We start from the raw sequence: 25,211 nt of genomic DNA, 5'->3' as shown, positions 1-25,211 counted from the left end.
GATTTGACTCCAACTCTAAATCCACCAGAACAAAATCTTGTATCTCACCATACTTATGTAGGGTCTCATTACATGTAGAGTGAAGTGCACTTATTTAGAGTTTAGCTATACATCTCCGATGTCTCTGTTATCATGGTTTACTGTTTTTTTATGTACCTCCTCTTCCTGTCTGATGCCTTTGCCTGTGACTGTGGCCCAAACCATGCCCATGCCCCAGCTAATGGTTGTCAACCTTGGTGTGTCCGACCTAATTAACGTCTCCTTTAGCAGTTGGCAATAGCTTCTATCTTTGGTAGTCAATACCTTGTTCACGGGCTCTAACGAAAGACATAAGACTCACCGTGCTCTCTCCACAGATTGGCGAGTACCGATCCAAAGTGTGACAAAAGAAATGCCCTTGTTCTCCAGTAAGTATGATTTCACATTGGTCATATGTAGTGTGTATAAAGTAATTGATGCTTAGGTGGTCGGTCCTTAGAAGATATTTTCACCAGGATCCTCAAACTATCTCAATGGTCTCATTTGCACGTGGAATTATTCTTATGTGCATCAGTCTAATGATGTGAAACTACAGATCCTATTATGGACGTCATGCCTACTGTTCACAGAGTATATATACACAGCCAATAAAGAACACCAACCAAACGATGTATTTAAGTAAATCTACAAATGTGAAATTAAAAACAAACAACACCTAAGACACGAACATTACGCATATGTGTACGTTAAACAAGTGACTGGTAATTAGGAATCAATTCTAATCACATAAAACAAAGCCGTAATTGTCTCTGAGAACTTAAACTCTTTACAAAATTCTAAATTAACCTCAGAGATCGCTTCACATTAGCGTTTCCTCCGAAACCCAAACCTCCAGTACAAGAAGTAATTATGCCATGTCAGTCACATAATCAGCTCTGCTTATCTCTCCAACATGAAGAACGAGATAACACTAAGACAACCAGGCAGTGAGGTCAACTTTACAGCACATCAGTAATAGGAAAAAACAACTGAAGCAGTCACAAATCCATCGGGGGCAGTATTGTATTAGTTATATTCTTGTACATAGCAGACCCTATTATAGTTGTTGTATGCATGTAGATAGGAGCAGTATTATAGTAGTTATATTCTTGTACATAGGAGGCAGTATTATAGTATATTCTTGTACATAGGAGGCAGTATTATAGTAGTTATATTATTGTACGTAGGAGGCAGTATTATAGTATATTCTTGTACATAGGAGGCAGTATAATAGTAGTTATATTCTTGTACATAGGAGCAATATTATAGTATATTCTTGTACATAGGAGCAATATTATAGTAGTTATATTTTTGTAAAAAGGAGGCAAAATTATATAAGTTGTATTCTTGGAGCGAACTCATTTTTGGGATTATATTTGTACATGTGGTTTTGAGGGCTATAACATTTTTTATCTTTTGGGGTATAAATAATTTTACATCTCTTTTCAGTGACAGAAAGGGCTTTATTTTTGCAACTTCTTGTAACTTGCAACTTTTGTACTTCCTTTATTTTAATATCCAATAAAATGTGAACAAAAAAGTAAGACAGAAACGTGTCTGTTTTTCACGTTTTTCTAATTTTTATTAATAGTGCTAAATGCTACTGAAAATATTTAACATAGTTTTTTTCCTGTCCTGTACAATAGTTTTTACAAAGGTGACAGATGTTGTTGTGTCGTCAGGACAGGGCTAGAACCTGTGATGTGGGCGTCATAATTAGAGATGAGCGAATACACTCGATCAAATACCTTGGCCACATAGCTCCCGGTGGCAGGGAAGGTGGGAGGGGCAGTAAAAATCTGAAGCCCCGGAAGTGTTTTTGCACTAGGAGCTATGCGGCCAAGGTATTCGATTGAGTATATTCGCTCATCTCTAGTCATAATGGGCCATTATAACATTACTTTTTTTTGTCAGCAGCCCTATTAGATAATAAAAAAGTTGGTCCGACAAACCCTTTAATGTACATAGGGGTATTATTATTATTGTACATAGGGACATTATTACAGTAATATTCTTGTACATAGCAGGCTGCAAACTTATGCCGGGATGGGGAGCGGGACCATATAGTTCTTGATCTAGATATTTGCAACTATACCTCTGATGAATAGCTGCATTAATAGCAGCTTAGAAACGCGTTAGCTGACAGTTTAATCTGGTCTTCTATAGTATGTACATTAGCGTTGTCTTACCATATGAGACTTTTGCTAGTTGTGCTGTAGTGAGACCTAGAGAAGATGTATTGAGGCAGTCTCATAGCTGCTGATATCTCAGGGGATATAGTACTGCAGGGATACTAGTTGCAGTTAAGGGCAAATGAACCTCTTTTTTATCCACCTGGTGATTTTTTTAGATTGTCATGTTTGAAGAGTTGGGCAAGGTGGCTATGTGGTCTGAACAACTAATGACCATTTTCCATTAGAGAGATCCACTCTGTTCACTCCTAATTCTCATTTTAGGAACGTTTTTGTCTAAAAGAATAGTGTCATTACCTTCTACATACTAAACTTTTTTGTTAATTTATATTGGTATATAACTATACCTTGTGGATTCTTTTGACAAGACGGTTATGTAGGAGATGACAAAGTTTTGGAACTTTCTGTGCTGTTCCTCCCATCGATCCTCCACTGAATAGTAATTAGGTAATGGAGCTCCGAATAATATTTCACTGCGCAAAAGAGAACTCTTCAGATTTTCTGTTGTGAGACCCTCATCTACATACCAGTAGAACTCAGGATGGGTCATTGCCAATTTAAGAGACCCTAAAAGAAAAGGATTGTTAGTAAAAATCCAAAATGTTGACATTTTTCTTGAGTTGCAGGCAATGTGTGAAAAGTGTGGATCACTGTGCTACTTAAAGCTCTGATGGTGTTACTCATTATGATGGAGAATAATGGACATTGACTGATGCAGAAACAATTAAGAAGAAAAGAGGTTATCATAAGTGGACTTTTTTGACTCCTTGATGGAATTCTAAAAAATGGACATCCCCTTAGCGACCCTTGACGTAACTGTACGTCATGGGTCGCATGGGGATGTATAGAGCGAGCTCACACGCTGAGCTCGCTCCATACACGGCAGATGCCGGCTGTATAATACAGCCAGGACCTGCCAATAACAGCAGCGGTCGGTGCCCGAGCCGATCGCTGCTGTTAACCCTTTACACACTGCGGTCAAACGCGACCGCAGCGTGTAAACAGCGCAGGCGGCATGGGCGCCGCCATGTTTCCCCGATCGCCGCCCTCCTGAACGTCACGTGAGGGCGGTGATCGGTTGCTATGACAGCCGGAAGCCTATTGAAGGCTTCCAGGCTTGTCTCTGCCCGAGATCTATTAGACGATGCCAGAGGCATCGTCTAATAGAAGTGCTGGGATTCTGCTATTCACTGCAGTACTGTAGTATTGCAGTGAATAGTATGAGCGATCAGACCCCCTAGGTTTCAAGGTACCTAAGGGGTCTGATCATAAATGTAACAGAAGAAAAAAAAAAGTTTTTAAAAGTATTAAAAAAAATAAAAAAAATATAAAAGTTCAAATCACCCCCCTTTCCCTAGATTAGCTATAAAAGTAATTAAAGAACATTAAACATAAACATATTAGGTATCCCCGCGCTCCAAAATGCCCGAACTATTAGAATATTAAAACATTTATCCCGTACTGCGAACGGCGTAGCGGCCAAAAAAATAAAAACAGCCAAAAAGCGTTTTTTTCAACACTTTGCCTCCTATAAAAAATTGAATAAAAAGTGATCAAACCATCAGATCTTTCCCCAAATGGTATCAATAGAAACGTCATCTTGTCCCGCATAAAAAAGACACCACAACCAGCTCCATACATGGAAATATGAAAAAGTTACAGGTGTTAGAACATGATGACACAAAAATTTTTTTCTATTTTGCAAAGTTTATCATTTTTTTAAAAGTATCAAAACATTTCAAATACTATATAAATTTGGTATCACCGCGTTCGTACTGACACATAGAACACAGGTAACATGTCATTTGTACCAAACAGTGAACGCTGTAAAAATTAAACCCATAAGAAAATGGCGCAAATGCATTTTTTCTCCAATTGCACCTCATTCTGAATTTTTTCCCAGCTTCCCAGTACATTGCACAGCATATTGAATGATGCCATTACAAAGTACAATTTGTCCCGCAAACAATAAGCCATCATGTGACTCTGTGAACTGAAAAATGAAAAAGTTATGGCTCTTGAAATGTGAGGAGGGAAAAACGAAAATGCGAAACCAAAAAATGGCCTGGTCCTTAAGGGGTTAATTGTAGAATATTTGTATTATAAATATTTTATTGGTTTTCATAAAGCTTTACAAAACATAGCTTGTCCACTTGGGTTCCACCCTTCATGAGCTAATGTGGAGACTCGATAACCATGGTTCCATGGTTTTATTTATGTATATGAAAAATTGACCTCAAACATAATTTAACAGTATAGATACTTACCATGGACATCAGCCAAATCTTGCCCCATTCCATCATAGTAGATCTTTCCCCCTTTCTCTGTGGGAAAGAAGTAAGTGAGTAGTGAACTTGGAGGTGAGCAGTAAGAGTATGATCCAAGTGGAAGGTCCTTCAGAACCTCATGGGGTTTCCAACAAAATTCCCGAAAGTGGGGGTGATCCATGATCTTCCTTTCTATCTTATGGATGGTCATCAAACGTTCCTTTGTAAATATGTTATTTTCCTCATCTCCTCTGGCTAAAAAAATAAGCTCAATCCGCCAGTGGGCATGGCTTTGAGTGTTAGGAGTCACGTAACCACCTGAAAACTCCTTAACCGAAGCCCCACGAGGATAACGGGACTGGTTTGCAGCAGAGGACAAGGGAATTGAAGATTCAGTGGCTGTTAAGTTAGTTCTCTCTGTACTATTGTGCCACACAGAGTTCCTTTTAACCCTTATAGAGCTATCAGCCTGAGATGTGTTCAGGTGGAGTTGTTGAAGTTGCTCAAAGATTAACCGTTGTAACGTTTCAGAGGTAAAATCTGCAACGTCCCTTCTGTTTCTACCCCAGGTGCCAAACTGGGATTTCAGAGCAAGAGTGAGAGCATCAAATCTCTGGGAGGACTCATGGTTGCGAATCTCAAAAGCATTGTAGGAGATGTCAATATCAAGAGTCGGGTAATGTACAAACATAATGATAGAAAGGACCACAGGGACGAGACATCCTAAAACCAATAGAAAGGTGGCACAATAAACATTTGTGAATATCCATCCCACTATGTTCCAAAATTCACAGGTTGGCATGGCATCTTTTAAAGGCTTAGAAGTCCACTGGCAGGCATTACATATAGGTGACCTGAAGGACAATTCATCGTCTTCATCATCAAACCAAGCATCTTGTAACAAGGGGTCATCTGTGTCCATAGTCCCTGAAGCACAAAGAACATGAGGAAAATATCAAGGTTAACTCAAGACATTCAACACAGTTGGACATTAAATTCAAGACTTAATATTGAGATTTAATGGTAACTTGGCTAAAGTCAGAGATATTTCTCCTCTATCGACATAACATCTACCTTTAACAAGCAGCTAGGAAAGTTTACTTGACCATCATAAAGCTATTGGATGGTCTTAAGATTCCCTACAGAGTGAGCACTTGTCTGAGGAAGTTATGGTATCATAGTAGCTTTGCCATTGGCATGGTTGGCCATAAGGACTCTACTATAATATAATACCCTCCAACAATCGGCTATAATCTATGGCAGAACTTGGCATGAGGTGTGCAATGGTGGCCTCTGAGGTCCTGCGATGGACAATGCATTTGAACTTTGCAATGTAAATTTGTAATAGTCCTTACCAACGAGCAGAGTCTACAAAAGAATAAATAGGTTGGGCCTCCAGTATTGTTCCCTCTGTGGTCCTCAGTACATCAGTCCAACACTGAGATGGTTTATTAGAAAGGAAGAGAACATTCCTGCTCCTGTATACATTTATTGCTTTTTTTATACAATTTGCCTAGGACTAAATGTCAGCCTGATTCCTGCTTTCTGCAGCTGCATTTCCATTATGGGATCGCCGCTCGCTACAATAAAATGTAATCAGTTTACGCACTAGAACCTTTTTGTGGCGTTCTGATTTATATATGCATTGTGCAGAAAACAGGATCTGATTTATGGCTACAATATCTTATATTTACAGATACAAGGCCCCTTATCTAAATGCTGGATGAGTAAAGAACCTGCGAAAACTGCTCCGCGCACCCAACCGTTTTATGACTGTGCCAAGAAAACAAGCTATTAAAGGGGAATTACCATCTTCTATAATGTCATAATGCAAGATATGACAAATCATTAGGTTCCTTTTTTGGTTATAGTGGCAACATATGGGCCCTCCATCAATCCAGACAATTAATTGAAGTCTCCTGCATTTTCTCCGCACAACAGTTTCTCTCTCCAGACAAAAAATGATATTACGTACTAACATTACCTAATAATAATCGTATAATCATATTGCTGTGCCTACTGCCGGTGAATGATAGCTTTTGTCTACATCTAGAAATGGATACAATAGAATTGATTTAATAACAGTCGCAGCAGATACAATGTATCAGTCCACATGGCTTATCTCACAGAGGATTGTCCAGACTGGGTGCAACTGTGAGGCTGATATAATCAGGTATAAATTATCTATTACATCCGTCATATGTCTGTTGACCATAGACATTAATGTTAAAAAAATAAGGAGACTTCACATCCACAATAAGTCTGTTATTTCTGTTATTTGAACGGACCCAAAAGTCCTGCATCCTGTATTATTATCTCCTCCACAATGACGTACATGGTGACAGATTTGGTGAAAATGGACACTAATAGGCAACACATCAAATTCTATTGAAATCAATGGGATTTTTACAGAGTTTTGACAGATTTTTTAGTGTCCATTATTGACATCTTCGGACAGATGCTAACAAAGGTAGTGTCAATAACCCATAATAAAATCCTTAGCTTTGAAAAGTCTTAGATTTCTATAGATACTTAGCCTATGCATATAAAAGGTGACAAACAGAAACACAAAGTATATTAGAAAGTTAGTGGGATCGTCCAGGATTTTAAAACATTTTATAAGGAGCAGAGAATGTTAAAAACAGACAAAAAACCCAAACTACACGTTACTCAAATTGCCATTACGTCTCTGTTTACATGTCTTGCAGTAATGAAGTGCCAATGGTCTCTACACTCACGTGCCATACTTGCCAGCATCAATGCTAATGCCAGTCAATGGCTGCAGTGAAGATTTCAGAGGCCCCCTACTCCCTCCCTACAGCAAATTCTTGATTGTAACGGAGTCCCAAACAATATAAAATGCTCCACGGTGGCCAGCATATAGTATATGCTCAACAGTGAGCCCCACACAGCATTATATGCTCCACAGTGCCCCCCCCCCCCCCCACACAGTATAATATGCTTCACAGTGACAGCAAACACAGTACATGCTCCCCACAGTGACCACACACAGTATAATATGCTCCCCACAGTGGCTCCACCCAATATTATATGTTCCCCACTGTGGCCCCCACCCAGTATTATGTGCTCCCCACAGTGGCCCCCACCCAGTACTATATTCTCCCTACAGTGGCCCCCACCCAATATTATATGCTCCCAATAGCGCCCCTACACTTTTTTTTGCTATTATTATACTTTGGGGTCTCCTCAGACCCCAGAATATAATAATCGGAAGCCCAGGGAAGGTGATTAGAAACAACAAACACTCATACTCGCCTTGCTTCACCTTTCCTGGGCATCCTTTCTCTTTTCTGCTGTCTTCTGCATATTCAGCCCTCTTCAGATGACACTGCTGGCGCTTATGATTGGGCCTCATTGTTCATGTGGGGCGCATTGATGTCATTACGCCACTGAACCCATGTGACCGCTGGGGCCTAATCACATGCCTTAGTCACAGATGCAAGAGTGCCGTAGAGAAGGCTGCTGAGCCCAGGAGAGGTGAGTATTTGTATTTATTATTTTCAGTCACCTCTCTTGGGCTGCCATCTATTTGAAAGGGGCCTAACAATATGCCAGGGCCCCTTTCCAATAACAGTATGTATAGCGGCTGGGGAACCAGGCTTTCCACGATCGCTATCATAGTGGTCTGGAGCCCCAGTCATCTCCATCTGGCCACCAGCCCCTTACCCTGCTGGGCCCGGTTGCGGTCGCACCCCCTGCAACCGTGACCGTTACACCGCTGCTGAGCAGTAAAACATGAACGGTCAGTCAAGAAAAAGACATAATATTTTTGTCTATTTTTCACAAATCCCTCATAAACTAAAGCCCATTGAGAGATCCATGATAATGGGTGCCCCAGGCATGAAACTTGGGTGCAAAAATTGGAATATTTCATCTATTTTTCACAGACATTTTTTACAACAGTCTTGAGAAAAAAAGCCAAAGAGCTTTTCTGACATAGATCACAGATACAGATAATACAATTCTAGGACCAGATTAGAAATTTATTGCATACTGTTTCTACCTTGAACTCATAAATAGCACAGTCTATAGTACACTCCTTGGCTCCTCCTAGTGGTGGCTGTAGGCAGTTGCCACTGGAACTTTGGACTTGTAAAAAGTGAGTTATGGCAGATTTTTTATTTATTTAGACAATTGCCACCATTTAGGTACATTTCTATAGGGCTGGAGCCATTTTGTCACTATAGAATAATAGAAGTGAACAATATGTTGTCTACAGGAGAAGATTCAAATTAAACATGCTGTCCTATGAGTGGATACCATGGTAAATCAGGATGAGCGGAGCAGACTGATACCTAATTTTGTGGGATAATATTCTGTTTAGCAGTCCAATGGGCAGTCTTATCAGTATAAGTGTGTATACAAAGAAAACTGTCAGCAAGTAGGACCTCACAACGATAAACCCTGAATGAGCAGGAAATACAACAGAAAGTGTTCAAGTTATACAGAATATTTCCCAACAAAACTATATATCAATCGGCTCAGATTTTCCATCTCTGTTACATGCTCCCTGGAGATTGAAATGCATGTTCTATGTGACAGGTTCCCTTTAATAGTTCCCTACTGACATGTCAATGCTTGTGTCTCAGTTTCCCTACTGAGCCATTTTACCATACTGACTGCCTTTGAGCAATGACCTTCTTCCGTATTTCACCATGTCTGGTTGCCGCGTCTATGAAGGAGCAGATTGGAATTTGTATGCAGAGTGATAACATTTGTACAAATATGAAAATAGAGTCATCTCACTCCAGAGATGTATCTTCTTCAGATATGACAGCCTCAGCCACGTGCCAAACAGACCCAGACCTGTCAGCTGTCACTAGCGGCTTCACAGTGACATCGACATGGAGCTTGTGTCTCTGACTTTCTATATAATTGGTCTCACAGGTTCCAGTTCAATATATTTGATAGCCATGAATCTATGCTAGGCGGTGATGTCTTAAAAGGAATCAGCGCCTTTGGGGTCATCCTTGTAGTATGCAAAATAATCAATCAAGCCCAATGTATTCGCTCAATTCGAACATCGCACAGCAAGGCAGGAGAGGGCTGTCTGCAAAATGCAGGATGACAGAGACGCTTCTAATGAGCTCCTCTGCCATGTGCAGGTTCATGGCTGCAAATTAGTCTCAGTCTTGTTCATAGAGCCGTTTCTGGGAGTCATGTGAATTACACCGAGCATATGTCTGCATGTCATGCATTGGGTAGAACAGCTCTTTTTACACTCTGATAAGCTTATTTAGAAGGAGGGGCCCTATAGCAATGCCAATATTTCCCTTCTGGTCTTTTGGACTTTGGCAATCCATATCTTCAGCATCTCCCTAATCCCTCTACCATTAATAAACCTGCAGTAGAAATCTAGCAACATTATGTTCAGGGGATGGAAATATCCTTGTACACAAACAAAGTTTTCTGCATCCATGACCAAAACATGGTCTCATTCCGTAGAACTCACCATTGTGTTCACATTGTGCATTTGGTGTCCTCTCAGAGTCCAAGGCCCGGTAGTGACTTCCTAATAGGAGGGTCCTAATAGGAGGGTCCCCCTGGGGATTCTCCTATTAAATAGTGGGATGTTCAAAAATGGGTTGTTTCCTATGACAGACCAACCCTTTAAGGAGGACCTTTCATGTTCTCAGGCACATGCGGTTTTTCCTGTTATGTGTCCCAGGGGAAGAGATATCGGTGCCCTTACTGATAGCTCTTCACTGTCAGAAGGGCGTTCCTGACAGTCTAGCTGGGAACGCCCCTTATGACAGTACTGTCCATAGCGCTATACTGTTAGAGGGGGCATTCCTTACTGCCCAGCCATGAGGCTGACCACTTTCCCCCTGACAGTATTCGTCCATAGACTAGTACTGGGGGGCATTCCTCACCGCTCAGCGTCATGGCTGGGTGGTAAGGAACACCACCTCTGACAGTATAGAGCTACGGACAGTACTGTCAGGTGGGGTATTCCCAGCTAGAGTGTCAGGAACACCCTTCTGACAGTGAAGAGCTATTGGTAAGGGCATCGACATCTCTTCCCCAGGGCACATAACGGGAAAGCTGACAGTGTGCTGAATTCAGCGCACTGTCGGCTTTCTAAGGGTATGAAAAAACCGCATGTGCCCGAGGATATGAAAGGCCCGCTTTAATATTCTGGTAAATGATGATTCTGATAGGACATTATTCTCACCCCCCTCCTTCTCCAAACCTTATTAACTCCTCTATGACTAACTTGTTGATAATGAATGTAAATTAATTCCGACCCATCTTCTGTATTCCTCCATGTGAGATCCCTTTACACCTCGCCCTTTCACACTTTAGTTCTGTTTTGACAGTTCCAGGCCAAACGATATTTTCAGAGTTAAAACTGACTGAATAGTTTGCAAGTTGTGATCTTCACTCCCAAAAGCTGAGAATTGGTTCCACAAAGCTACCTACAATATACAGTACTGTTTGCGGACCATGTGAAGTTGCATTTTGATAGATAGCAATAGATAGAATAGTTATAATGGATAGACATTTGGTATAATATGATGTCATATGTTTTGTGACATAATGACTGTTGTTACTTTGAATGCAGGGTATACCTATAAAACAGAAAAAAGCAATATCTAATTGTCAGTCTATAGGGGCATCTGTGGTCCGTCAGCGAGGCTCTGTGTAAGTATAAGGAGACCAAGACACTTCACACAGCTTTCAAACTGTGAAGAAGTGCCCCAGTCAGCCCTGAAAGGAACATATGGAAAGTGTCAGAGATAGAACCAAGATTTTGTAAGTATTTTGCAGCCTTGAGACAAGAAGAAGTAAGCTGCTTTCAACTGCTAGAAGACATATGGAGGGGTTTAGTGCAATTTTGTGTAGTGTAAGGGCACTTACAGCAGATGTTCCCAACCTGTGGTACGTGTACCCCAGGAGGTATGCCATGCAGTCTCAGGGAATATGTGCGGTGGCTAAGAACCAGTGCTCTGGAAGTGACATTTTTAGCAAATGCTCAGCTTTTGAGGCTTCCCTTAAAGTTAGTGTTATCCAAACCATCCAAAACATATAAAAACTGAGGCACGGTCGTTACCAAGCAGAGGCAGACATTAGAAGAAGTTCGGTCAGACTTAAGTCGGATTGTCCTCTACAGCAGGGAGTAGTCATTGCTGAATAGATTGATAGCTTCTGATACATGATCTGATAAGTTAGAAGATAAAAGACCCTCAGAACTTTTAGTGTGCCTGCTACAGGTGCCTCATAAGAAAAAGGATTTGCCTGGTACACGATGCTACATTAATTCCCCACTCAAGATTCCAGCCACCCTGTTTCCTCCAATGAATTGATGCATATAGTCGTAAATGCCAAGATAGAAATACCCTTTAAGATTTATTTATATGAACATGGACAAGCCCTTTAACGAAGATTTTTAGTAAATATTACCTTATATAGTTATTGCTTTCCATCTAAAATGACATGGAAAACTTCTCTATAGTTTGGTCATGTGATCTCATGGTGATCCCCTGAGAAAATAAGACATCAGGGGCTCCTGTATAATTGAAACTGAATGGACTGTACCACCCAAGATCTCCACTAGACAGCCCCGATTTCACATATTATATATTAATGGTCTCTTTGAATACTTAGGGTAGTATAAAGAGAGCTCACACACTCCCCTACAAGGTAGAGATTACACTGTCTCTAGCTGTCCATGCTGAGGCATCACGAGATTGATACCAGAGGACAAAGAAAGCGGCATCTAACACTTAAGATGATGAACTTAAGACATATGAGTGTACAAGAAGTGCAAAGTATAAAAGACAGTCAGGTGAGGGGTGCAAGGATGAAAAAAGAATTTTTCACTGGACTGCAACACTATGCTATCTACACCATGATTCATGTGAAAAATGGCGACCATAACTAAAGCCAACTACAGTAAAGATGGCATATAAAGGTAACACAATGTAAGCCTATAGAAAAACAAGCCTAAAAACATCATAGAGGCGACATCACACAGTGATCCCAATCCCTCCCCTACTCCTAATGTCACATGTTGGAAATCTATGACTTGACGGGATCACAATACTGCAGGTTGTCACTTCAGTCATATTGCAGCTTTGTGTTCCCAGTAAATCAAATCATTCCTGCGCTGCACGCTGATAAATCAGAACTACACTAATTCAATTTCCCCCACGCTCCTTCCATAATAGACGGCCTATCGCTTTTATTAGTATTTTTTTGATTTTATTCACAGGCACTAAAACCCGCAAGTTCCTGTTTTCAATTACAACTCACGTTCAGCTCAACGTTCAGGTTTCTAAATCTTTCAGAGATGTAATGTGAGCCTGGCGTAGCCTCGTGCCTTATATTGTAGCAGCGCCAGCCGCTCAGGACGACAGTAAAAAATAGCGAGCGCCATCCTGAAAATGTGACTGCTGCTGATTAAGAGATCTTATCACTGTGACTGCTGATAAGAATTAGCAGAGCGTCTCACCTCCAGGTCCGCCAATGCACTATTTATAGGCTCAGATACATACGGTTTGCTGTATGGGGATTTCTATGGAAGTTGATGGAGTAGAAAACAGCAGGTTGTGTGTTGTTCTTTTTCGCATAGTGTGTTTGTACAGCTTTAAAGGGCTGATATATCTGCATTGATGCAGATCTGTTATGGATCCTCATGTATATAGTGATATAGACCATGCTGATATAAAACCTGGGCATCTTTTGGTATATATTTATAGACATGCAGCCGGTATAATTTACACATGTTCATGTATATAGCGATACTGACCTTGCTGATATAACCTAGGTGTCTTCTGCAACATGATTATGTACGTACAGATGGTATAAATTATACATATTCATGTGTATAATGATATGGACCTGCTGGTATAACCTAAGCATCTTCTGATATATAATTCTGCACAGGTATTTACAGCTGATATATGCTCCTCAGCATTGGAATTGCAACACTAAGAAGGAAAAGTTGTAAGCTTATGCAAATTGAGGAGGTAGCAGGTGTCACCCAGATCTGAAAATGATCAAATTTCCAAGCACCTAGCTCCGATCTACGGCATGTGGGAATGGCATATACGCCAGGTTGAATGCAAAATTTTTAGACACATGAAAACTCAAAAATCAGATCAAATGGTGCAGGATGCTTTCTGTTTATCGACATGCCAGTTATCACCACTTGTCGCAAACTGAGACGGACAGGTTCCTTGAACTGAGAGACCTTGGTTTATCCCTATATGCTTAGACTGAGATGTCAGCACTGTTCAATGTTGTATGTCCCAGTGGTTGGGAAAACAACAATGAACTGGATTGACAGCAAGAGGTCCATGGAGGCGAACTTCTGCATGGAAGGATTGTCTGATTAGAAGAATGGCATGTAGTTTTCCTTCTGTACTGAAAGTGAAAATGGACGTGACTTTCCAAGCCTAGGGTGCAAAAATGGTGCTAATGCAAACCATCAGAAGGTATTTTCACGACATTGGGCTACATGTACAACGATACAGCAATGGAGGTTGGAATGATAGTCTATCATATTCAGCAATGAGTCCCACTTTTGTCTTGGATGCAATGATAACCAGAGTTTGGTCTGGAGAGCACATGGGCAACACCACAAAGAGGCCTTCTCAAGAGAACAGCCAAGTGATCCTAGTCTCAGGAATATGGTGTAGGATGGTAAAATGTATGATAACCAGACCACTGTAGTCTTCTTTTCACGTACACTGACACCTCCGAATTACAGTGATTTGGTTATGGAACCAGGGGTTCAATCATTTCTTCAAAGTGTTCCACAAGCAACTTTTCAACAGGACAATGCAAGGCCGCATGATGTTTGCACTACTGTGAGCAACTGGCATAGCCTAAATGTGCTACCATGTCCTGCACCATCTCTGTATCAAGCACATGAGGGATGTCATTAGTTGGCAATTGCAAATTCTCCCGAGTTGCACCACTTCTCTGGAATGCTCTACCCCGGACAATCAGATTAACTCCCAATTTCTACAGTTTCAAACGCAAACTAAAGATACATCTTTTCAGACAAGCCTCTCACAATTTCTAACGTAAACACTTCCGTACTATAATTAGAATCCCCAAAATTTAACCTTCCTCTGTCGCCGCTCCCACATTACCCCACATGATATGAGGCCATCTCATACTAACTTTATAGGTCCAAGCTCCATCCACATGTTACAGGACACCACTAGTGACGGCTCATAAAGTTTTGTTTGTGTAATGAAAGTAACCTCTATTACAAAATTGTCTGAATACTGTATAAGCAATGCCGCCCTGTTACCTCTTGTATCACCCCCTCTACCTCATAGATTGTAAGCTCTTGCGAGCAGGGCCCTCAGTCCCATTGTGTGAAATGACGTTCTTTGTTATGTATCTGTCTGTATTTGAACCTTACAAATTGTACAGTGCTGTGGAATATGTTGGCGCTATATAAATAAAATTTATTATTATTATTATTATTATTATTATTATTATTATTATTATTAAAGTGAGCTGCCAGCATCCAATTTTGTTGATTTGCAAAACCATCACATTCACTGTGGCATAACAACCATAAGTATCCTTGGTGACAGCATGGCAAGGCGTGTACGGTGTGTATTTATGTGCCTGATGCTCACGCTGAATAAATCAAGATGTTTTGAATATTTTGTTTCCATTTTTTTACAATTTGCATATCATTAACATGTCTCTTGATCCTGTGATTTCCATAATTCCAAGATTTTTCCTTCGTGGTGTTGGAATTTCAATGTTGAGGAGTGTAGGTTGTAAACCTTCTTATATAAAATGATATGAACAAACCTGAGCATTTTCTGGTGTGTAATTAAATATATTTACAGCTGGTACATAATAATAATAATAATAATAATAATAATAATAATAATAATAATAATAGATGTGAAAAGATGTGTGTTTAGTTTTTCACTTGAAGCTGTAGAAATTGGGAGTTAATCTGATTGTCCGGAGTAGAGCATTCCAGAGAAGTGGTGCAACTCGAGAGAAGTTTTGTACTCTATATGAGCATGGGAGTTGCTGAAAATAGAGGATGTTAATCTTAAGTCATTGAGTGAGCGGAGTGCATGGGTTGGGCAATAGAGAGAGACGAGGGAGGAAATGTAGGGAGGTGCAGCATTATGGAGAGCCTTGTGGATGAGGGTGATAAGTTTATATTGGGGCAACACGGTGGCTCAGTGGTTAGCACTGCAGCCTTGGAGTCCTGGAGTTTGAATCCTGCCAGGAACAACATCTGCAAGGAGTTTGTATGTTCTCCCTGTGTTTGTGTGGATTTCCTCCCATTCTACAAAGACATACTGATAGGGGGGGGGGGGAGTACATTGTGATCCCTAAATGGGGTCACAATCTACATTTAGAAAAAAAGTTTATATTGTAATGTGTAATGGATAGGCAGCCAATGTAACGACTGGCACAGACCAGAGGCATCGCTGTAGAGTATAGCCTGATAGATGAGCCTGGCCGCTGCATTCAAAATAGATAGTAGAGGGGAGAGTTTAGTGAGGGGAAGACCGATTAGAAGGGAGTTGCAGGAGTCAAGGCAAGAATGAATCAGCAAGACAATAAGTGTCTTTAGTGTATCTCTGGTAAGGAAAGGGTGTATTCTGGAGATGTTTTTGAGGTGGAGGTGACATGAGCATACGAGTGATTGGATATGGGGGTGAAGGAAAGGTCTGAGTCAAACACAACCCCAAGGCAGCGGGCATACTGCCTAGGAGTTATAGTAAGGCCTGAGACTACAATGGATATATCAGGGACAGATCTATTAGATGGTGGAAACAGTAGTAGTTCAGTGTTTGAGAGATTCAGTTACAGATAGTGAAGACATGATATTTGAGATAGCAAAGAGACAGCCACTGGTGTTCTGTATTAGTGCAGGGGTGATATCACGGGAGGATGTGTATAATGTGTATATATAAAATACATCTTCTTGTATATAGTGATATGAATAATGCTAGGATAAACTATTCATTTTCCAGACATATAATATGAAATTGGAATTGTATAACCGCTTAGTTGGAGACAACACTTGTCTATTTTTATGCTTCTTCACAGGAATGGCAGTAGCTATAAGAGCCAAGATCTTTCTTCAAGCTCTGGAGCTCTTCAACATTATTATTATAGCTTGGCTCCAATATGCCAGCTACTGCTACCTTCCAGCACTGAAGTAAGCAGTGTTCTGGCTCCAGTCTTGATACAGTCTGTTAATATGTGCATGGAAAATGCTCACACAAGGGTTGTATTTCCAAAAAAAACACCTTTAAAGTCTATTTTTAAAACAACCCTTTGCAAAGTGTTTCTGCCCTGCACCAACTGGAAAAAAAGGATGAAGCTGCAAGTTATCTCCCAGTAGGTCATTACTAACAGATCATAGTGTTCCTGCCATACTCGGTCCATTGCTGCTTTCTGCAAAAATATGGCACCCCATTAGTGGTGGATAAAAGAGAGCGAATCTTGTGAAATTCGTTTTGTATCAGAGTTACTTTATAAGGCCAGCAGACTCAATTCACTCCAAATTCTTTCATTCTGAATTGAAAGTTCTCAAATGCCCTGGCCAGAAATTTATTGGACTTTTTGGACACATGATATTACAACACGTTTCCAATAAAGCTCAACTAGTAATTCTTAGTCATTGACCTACTTTCAATGAGCAAGAGTAACCAATGTACATCAATGAATGACAGCTGTAATTAGCTTCCAGCTCTCATTGGCTGGTTTTGATCTTGTGATCTGAGAGATTACTCTAGATCACCGAAACTAGGTCAATGACCTAGTTTCAGTGGCTGAGGGTAACATTCAGGATCATATGATTAATACCAGCTCTAAGTTAATTACAGATTTCATTGACTAGTGTGTACATTGGTTACAATAAGGCCTGGTTCACATCTGTGTTTGGAAGTCTATGGGGTTCATAAGGTTTCTAAGCTAATCACTTTTTAATGTGATCGGTATTCGGTTCCCCAAGCGGACTCTCCAAACGGAATACCAAACGCAGATGTGAACTTTGAAAGTCATTGAAAGTAGATAAATTACATAATTTCATTGACCAAGAATAATGCCGCCATTTTAAGTGATTCACAAGTAGAGATGAGCGAGTAGTATTCGATCGAATACCTCCCCACCATAGGTATTCATGTAAGCAGTTGAGCCACAAGGGGTTAAACGTATGGAATGTTCAATACGCCTAACCCCTTGGTGTTCGGCCACTTACACGAATACCTATAGTGGGAGGTATTCGATCAAATACTACTCGCTCACTTCTATTCACCAGACTCCCACATTTTTGGAAATGTAGGATTAAAGTGGATTCATGACAAATTAGACATTCATCACAAATGCAGTTTTTAAGGTACCGTATATACTCGAGTATAAGCCGACCCGACTATAAGCCGAGGCCCCTAATTTTACCACAAAAAACTGGGAAAATTTATTGACTCGAGTATAAGCCTAGGGGGGAAATGCAGCAGCTACAGGAAAACTTCCAAAATGAAAATGGTCGGAGCTTTTGGGTGCAGCAGTTGTTGGGTGCTGGGGAAGGGGAGGGGGTGATTTGGTTGTCTGTCTGCCCCTTCCCTGAGCTTGAGGACTGTTTTTTTTTTCCCCCACTTGGAATTCAGCCTGGCTGAATATAGAGTATCTGCAGTGCTCCTATTAACCCCTTCCCGATGGAACAGGAGCACTGCAGATCCCCTATATTCAGTAGACCGGGCACTTTCAGACACAGGGATACCTAATGTGTATGTGTTTCACAGTCATTTTCTACTTATATTTATATGTATTCTAGGGAAAAAAGGGATTTAGAATTTTAATTTAATTTTTTATTATATTTTTTTTTTTTTACTATTTTATGCGAGATTCTATACATTACTATTGCGGTTGGTCATAGACACCCCTCCCCAAAAAAAAGAATGTTTTTTTTTTGCTTGACTCAAGTATAAGTTGAGGGGGGCTTTTTCAGCACAAAAACTGTGCTGAAAAATTCGGCTTATACTCGAGTATATACGGTAGTTTCCAATCCAGTAATTTCAGCCAAACCCAGCAAAGGATTGAAAAGGAATAGGAAAATATGGGTGTATACTTCTCTTTCCTGCTAGATCTATTTTGCTTTGGCTCATAAAGCACCATGAAAAATTAATCTGAAACTGCATAAAAACTGCATGTATGTTGGCAGTCTTACTATGGACCGATTAGAGTGTCTTGAGGACATTGTTAAGTCTCATACCAGGTGTCTTACATATGAGCAATGTGGTTGTGCATTTAGTTGCATTGTTGTGTCCCGCCATGCCATGTCGCATATGAAGATCATCTGCATCAAATCTCTGACTAGACAATTCAGACTAGTGGAAAGTGGGTCTCATAGCAAAGATTAACATAGACTCCCTGGCGGTTTTGGCCAGGAGACTTGAAGATCCCAAATGTCTGTTTCTCCTTTTTAGGACCCTAATGTCAGTGATTGCTTACATACTTCCTTGTCACCTAGTAACAGGAACAAGTAGTGACCCTCTTCTCTCCAGGAACCCCATAGCAGTGAAATGGTGAGTTTGTAAAGATCTATGACATCATACACCAGGAATATCCAATAGGGACTGAGGGAGTTTCCAATTTAATAGGGGCCACAAAATCATGGCCGCAAAATAACACGGTGTATACGATCCTAACTCCAATTGAAATCAATGGGAGCGTTTACGGCGCACAAACTCTCACACGGCGTATACGTGCCATATCACGCGGCACGTTACATCGTGTGAATGCACCCTAAGGTTGGAAGCCTTAGATCTTGGGACAACCCATATTGAGCACTGTGACCTAAGGCCATCATAACGCAACAATATGGAATGAAATAAATTCTATGGCGCCAGCTGATGACTGTGGATGTAAGGGAGAAAGAAAGCTCTACACATAAAATGTACACATGCTTAATTTTTCAATCAATCGAAAAGATTTGGGCATAGAGTAAACAGGCTGAGCCTAGCGCCTCACGCTGGGTCGAATAGCAATGTCGATAATCGGTCTTTCAGTTATTGCCAATTAAAACAGTCTTTAATGTTCTAGGAAGGAGTTAAATGGGGAAATCAGCAGTCCGCCTAACCTAGTTTCCACTCATTATGTCAATAAGAACTTTGTTGGAGGATGAGAACATAGCGGGCTCGTTTTCTACAGAAGGATGTTGAATGCCTGAAAGCGGTGGTGCAAAAATGGAGCGGAAAAGCGCCTATACTCTGCACACAGGATTTCATTACTAATTGAAAACTTCCAGCCGTGTGGTTTTTCCACTCCTCATTTTGTTAGATGTGTCGATATCTTAACTACAGATCCACACATCATAGCGCCGGAGCCTGAGATGAGGGTTCGCGCTGCTCAGCAGATCCCATTAAATACAAGCTATGATTATCTATGATGTGATAAGAGGCTGCGTGAATATAATACAGCAGTGTGCGCCTGCACAAGCCTTTGTTCGCTGTGTGAAGTTGAGCAATATGTCCACTAGTAAGGCAAAATAATGCAATCCTAGCAAATGTGCAACAATAAGACCTCTCTCACTGTGGTATCCATCTCATTGGCTATATGACTTCACTGGATGTTTTGTGGTATAATTATTATTATTATTATTATTATTATTATTATTTATTAATATAGCACCATTAATTCCATGGTGCTGTACATTATTAGATTAATTCCATGGTGCTGTACATTATTAGATTAATTCCATGGTGCTGTACATTATTATATTAATCCCATGGTGCTGTTCATTATTATATTAATTTCATGGGGATGTACATTATTATATTAATTCCATGGTGCTGTACATTATTATATTAATTCCATGGTGCTGTACATTATTATATTAATCCCATGGTGCTGTTCATTATTATATTAATTTCATGGGGATGTACATTATTATATTAATTCCATGGTGCTGTACATTATTATATTAATTCCATGGTGCTGTACATTATTACATTAATTCCATGGTGCTGTACATTATTATAGTAATTCTATGGTGTTGTACATTATAGTAATTCCATGGTGCTGTTCATTATTATATTAATTCCATGGTGCTTTACATTTGAGGGTTTACATACGGTACACAAAATATCAAAGTAAATATAATACTAACAATGACCGACTGGCACAGTGGGGTAGAGGGCCCTGCCCGCGAGGGCTTACAATCCATGAGAGAAGAGGGATAGAGACAGAAGGAGAGGGGGAGACTGTACAGATGGCAGTGAGGTGATAGTGTTATTGGAGGTTGTAGGCCTTCCTGAATAGGTGAGTCTTCAGGGCCTTCTTGAAGATTGTGATTGTGGGGGTCAGTCTTGTGTCTTGCAAGGAGTATGGGGGATGCACGGGAGAAATCTTGGAGACAGTTGTGTGAAGAGCAGATAAGAGCAGAGCGGAGTAGGAGGTCTTTGGAGGATCTGGGGTTACGTGTGGGCAGGTAGCGGGAGATTAGTGCAGAGATATATGGAGGGGACCGGTTGTGGATGGCTTTGTATGTCAGTGTTAGTAACTTGAACTCTATTTGCTGGAAAACAGGTAGCCAGTGAAGGGATTGGCAGAGGGGAGAGGTGTACTAAGTGAGCAGCACAGTTTAAGGTGGAATGGAGGGGGAGCAAATTGAAGGGGTTGTCCAGTTTAAACATTCACTTCTTGCTAGGAGGATCCCTTGACAATAAGCAGATCAGATGTAATCTATGGGATATTTTAGCAGGAAATGTTTTCCTCTGCAGTGCCCCCACGGGGATTATGAAGTATTACACAGTGTTTATTCAGATAAGGATAGTTTCACACTACCATTTTATGTGATCTCTACTTAATCGTTCAGTGCTGAATAACACTACGGTAATAAAAATGACAGATTTGTAAAAATCCTTGTCTTCACATTAAGAGATGAAAAACACGGACGGAGCTCCATCTCCTTCTCATCCTTTCCATTTCAGGAGAGTCAGGCTGAAGGGCTGGGCTTAGATCAAAATGATCTCCCATTGTAAGCATAGCAGGGAGGAAGGTTCCTGCTGGAGCAATCTGCCTCCTAGCCACATACTGCTTTACTTTGAAGTCTTCAAAAAGAAGGGGGAGACACCCAGTACTGTGGCCATTTGTGATATGGTAGACATATGGATGAAAGAGATGTTATCACTGTAGGTTTTCACTTGTATACCTTTTTTGGTTTCGTTTTATCTCTTCATATCCTTTTAACAGATTTTTTTTATTTTTTTTTTGCTATTGATCTAAACACAATTTTCATGAAAGTATATAAAAATAATCAATAGGGTATCGGGTCTGGAAGCTATTTCTAGAGGATCCATTCATAAATCTTGATCTTTGCAGCTTTACACAAGATTCCTTCTTATTGCCGTCTTATTGAGAAAACAAAAAAAATATATATATATTTTTTTTTACTTTACAAAGTCTTCTTTTGATCATGAAGTCTTGATATTAGCTCCACCTGGGGCAACACAAGCTTCTAAAGTATTGTCAGCATGGAAACTTCTACCATAGCCTAGTCTCCAGGGTTCTATATTAGAGAAATAATACTGAAAATTTTATATTCTATAAATAATTTAAAAAAAAATCTACCATTTATATTGTTTTATATTACATGTATAAGTTTTTAGAAAGTAACTCCACCTGCAATGCAGAATTATCTACTGATTCATTACTTTCTATTCTACACTTTCTGTCCGCAGTCAGGTTATAAACCTAATCTCAGTACCTTGTAGAGGCGAGACTACAGTCTACAGTTACCAAATATGCCTCTGTTATATAGCTTTGGAGCTGTATTTTCACGTAAATCGCCATTTTATTCACATGCAGATGAATGGAAAAGTGTTTTACGGATGTCTTAGCTATAGATTCCTGCGTAATGCACTTTTCCCCTTATTTACATAAGAACTAACATCCAAAAATGACTTATTGTCAATATCTGCACAAACCTGTCTATATTAGTATATAAGTTTGCTTCACACACAATAAAGTGCCTGAGCTAAGGTTCCTAGCTTTGGGCTTAATGCCCAAAGTGTTTGCTCTGCGTATCTGATTCCTGTGTATATCCTTGGATTTGACATTGTCTCTGCCTTCTGGATGGCCATGTCTGAGCCCAGTCTGACTATTGAACTAGTGCTACCCACCTTCACCTTTTCCCTAACTACTAACCATGCACAAACTCTGCTTACTTTAACCTGTACCCGGACTTTCTTGTCTGTTTCTTTGCCCACAAGGCCAGCTGACACCTACAGAGTGATCAGTCTTAGAGACAGCAACCTGCAGGCCCTACAGTTAAGTCTAGATCTCTTTATAAGGGTAAAGGGTGAAAACTAGTGTACCCGTTAGACAATACCTGAATGGTTCACAGTCAAAAAGATTAGGGGACACAGTTGGTCCACATCTACCTGTTGTCGACATAACCTGCTCAATGATTGACTATGTTGTCTAACTCACTCACTGACATGCCACTCATTGAGTATCCGGCTTTATTATACTCCAGAGCTCAATTCACATTTCTTAAAGAGTTATCACATGATTTATTTTCATACAAAAAGTTGTGAAATGCTGTTAAATTAATTTTTTTTCCCATTTCTCCCACTTGTTAACACTGCAAAGCTGCTGCTGGGGTGGGCTCTAGACAAATCAGTCTCCTTCCCCCACTAGCCATCGGTAATATAGTCCATTCTTACAATCCCTGCAGCAGAAGCCTTCTCAGCTATACTGCCATGCTATTGCAACTGTTCTTTAGCTGACAAGCAGGACAGAAATGTATTTCTAATGCTGTCTGTACAGTGAATGGAGGGTGAATATGGAGAGAAGTGACTGCACTACAATCTGTAACTAAAGAATCAGTACAGGACAAGTGATATAATGTATATACACAATGAACTCACCAGCAAAATACTGAGTTCAGCTCTGGAGTATAATAAAGATTGTAATCAAAGGATCAATAAAAGATAAGAAATGTATTCTATTTATAGTTACTTAACTTTTTATCCATGGTATACTTATTTATGCAATTATCTTCTATACAATAGCTCCCAAGGTGGACATACACTTTAAGAACAATATTGGGAAAAATTAATCTACAGCACACAATTCCCATAATCTGTTCTGGCAACTCAATATCAGGAGGCGCAAAAGCACATCGTTCAAGTATTACATAATTGTTAATCCGACATGGTATCAGAGGTGAGGGCTGTCTCAGGATATATCCATACTTTATATTATGGCAGGAATATGAAATAATGTAAATTTCATTCTTTGTACCACTACCAGAGTCATGGACGAAACAGGGAAATACAGCTAATTGAATATTGACCACTAACGCACCAGTCCATTAGGTGGTCAATGAACACAGCGCACATTGTTCTGCAGAGTCAATATATGGCAGTGCGAAAGGTTCTGGCAGGGAATTCGAGCACATTAACAGCACTAACAGGAAATTATCAATAAAAAGAAATTTCATCCTCAAAATGAAACTGTATATTCCTTTAACTACATGATAACTCTCAAAATGTATGGGGGTGAAGGGGATCTCACCCTAGAGAGACCATATCATGTATTTACTTTCGCTTACTTGTATAGCGCCAACATATTCTGCAGCACTTTACAGATATTAACTCATAGAGGGCTCATAATCTACATTCCCTATCAGTAGGTCTTTGGTGTGTAGGAGGAAACTCACAGAAACATGGTGAGAACATACAAACTCCTTGCAGAAGTTGTTCTTGGTCGGACTCCAAGTCCAGCGCTGCAAGGCTACAATACTAACCACTGAGCCACCATGCTGCTGAGCCATTGTGACACTACAATTCCAAGCAGTGGCATAACTAAAGTCTTGTGGGCTCTGGTGTAAACTTTGACTGGGGGCTCCTTACCCCCTCCCTACAGTATATTCTTGATAGCAATGGTTATGGGTATTGCAGTGGTATCTCAGATACTTGAAAGGGATACAGATATAGATATAACTGCAGTTATCAGGAATAGGTGAGTGAGCAGTGCAGCGTCAGACATGTAAGCAAAGCTGCACAGTATCTGTTTTATAGTGACTGTGCAATGTAATTACATTACAGGGCTGCTATACAAGAGATGGGGTATGATGTAGTGAAGGGACCCCACACAGGATAATAAACTCCCTAGAACCCCCCATACAGTAAATTGTTGCACAGCGGCCCTACACAGTATAATATGCTCCCCAGAGCCCTCCGACTGTATAATGCTCCACAGTGGACCTACACAGCACAGTATAATACTGTATATTCCCTACAGTGGTCCCACACAGTATAAAATGTTCACAAGAGCCCCCTGTCCCAAGTGTATATAAAGGAAGCATGAAGCCGATTTGTGAGGTTCAGCCCTCCAGTTTGTTTCAGTGCTATTATTATACACTGTGCTCTCCGGCCTGCAATTGATGTCAGCACATGCCACATGATCACTGAGACCCAATCACAGGCCTCACCAGTGAACCCTTGGGCAAGTGACATCAGTCACAGACCAGAAGAGTCCCAAAGAAGGACATTGGGATGGTTGGCGGGCCAGGAAAGGTGAGTATAAGTGTTATTTTTACTCACCTCCCCTTGGCAGTTTTCTTTTGGAAAAGGGCCGGGCAGTATGTACATACTTCACATAATGCCAGGCCCCTTTCCGGTAACGGCACTGTCCAAAGGCAGCAGAGATAAGTTGTATAGTGGTCAGGGAACCAGTTTTTCTCTGACAGCTATCAAGG

At 40.4% G+C, this 25,211-nt stretch overlaps 1 protein-coding gene across 1 annotated transcript in view; it reads right to left on the bottom strand.

The window, feature by feature from the left end:
- Positions 1 to 25,211, bottom strand: part of DISP3 (dispatched RND transporter family member 3) — a 97,496-nt gene that overhangs the window by 58,366 nt on the left and 13,919 nt on the right. Inside the window, exons 2-3 of the mRNA XM_075279994.1 lie at positions 4,478 to 5,404; positions 2,558 to 2,777 (exon numbers count right to left, since the gene is read on the bottom strand). Of these exons, the coding sequence (XP_075136095.1) occupies positions 2,558 to 2,777; positions 4,478 to 5,399 (1,142 nt within the window). The 5' untranslated portion in view covers positions 5,400 to 5,404. The remainder of the gene's footprint in view (positions 1 to 2,557; positions 2,778 to 4,477; positions 5,405 to 25,211) is intronic.

The sequence above is a fragment of the Leptodactylus fuscus genome, chromosome 6 (assembly GCF_031893055.1).
Source record: "Leptodactylus fuscus isolate aLepFus1 chromosome 6, aLepFus1.hap2, whole genome shotgun sequence".
NCBI lineage: Eukaryota > Metazoa > Chordata > Amphibia > Anura > Leptodactylidae > Leptodactylus > Leptodactylus fuscus.
The sequence above is the reverse complement of the archived record's forward strand: the minus strand, read 5'-3'. Positions and strand labels throughout refer to the sequence as shown.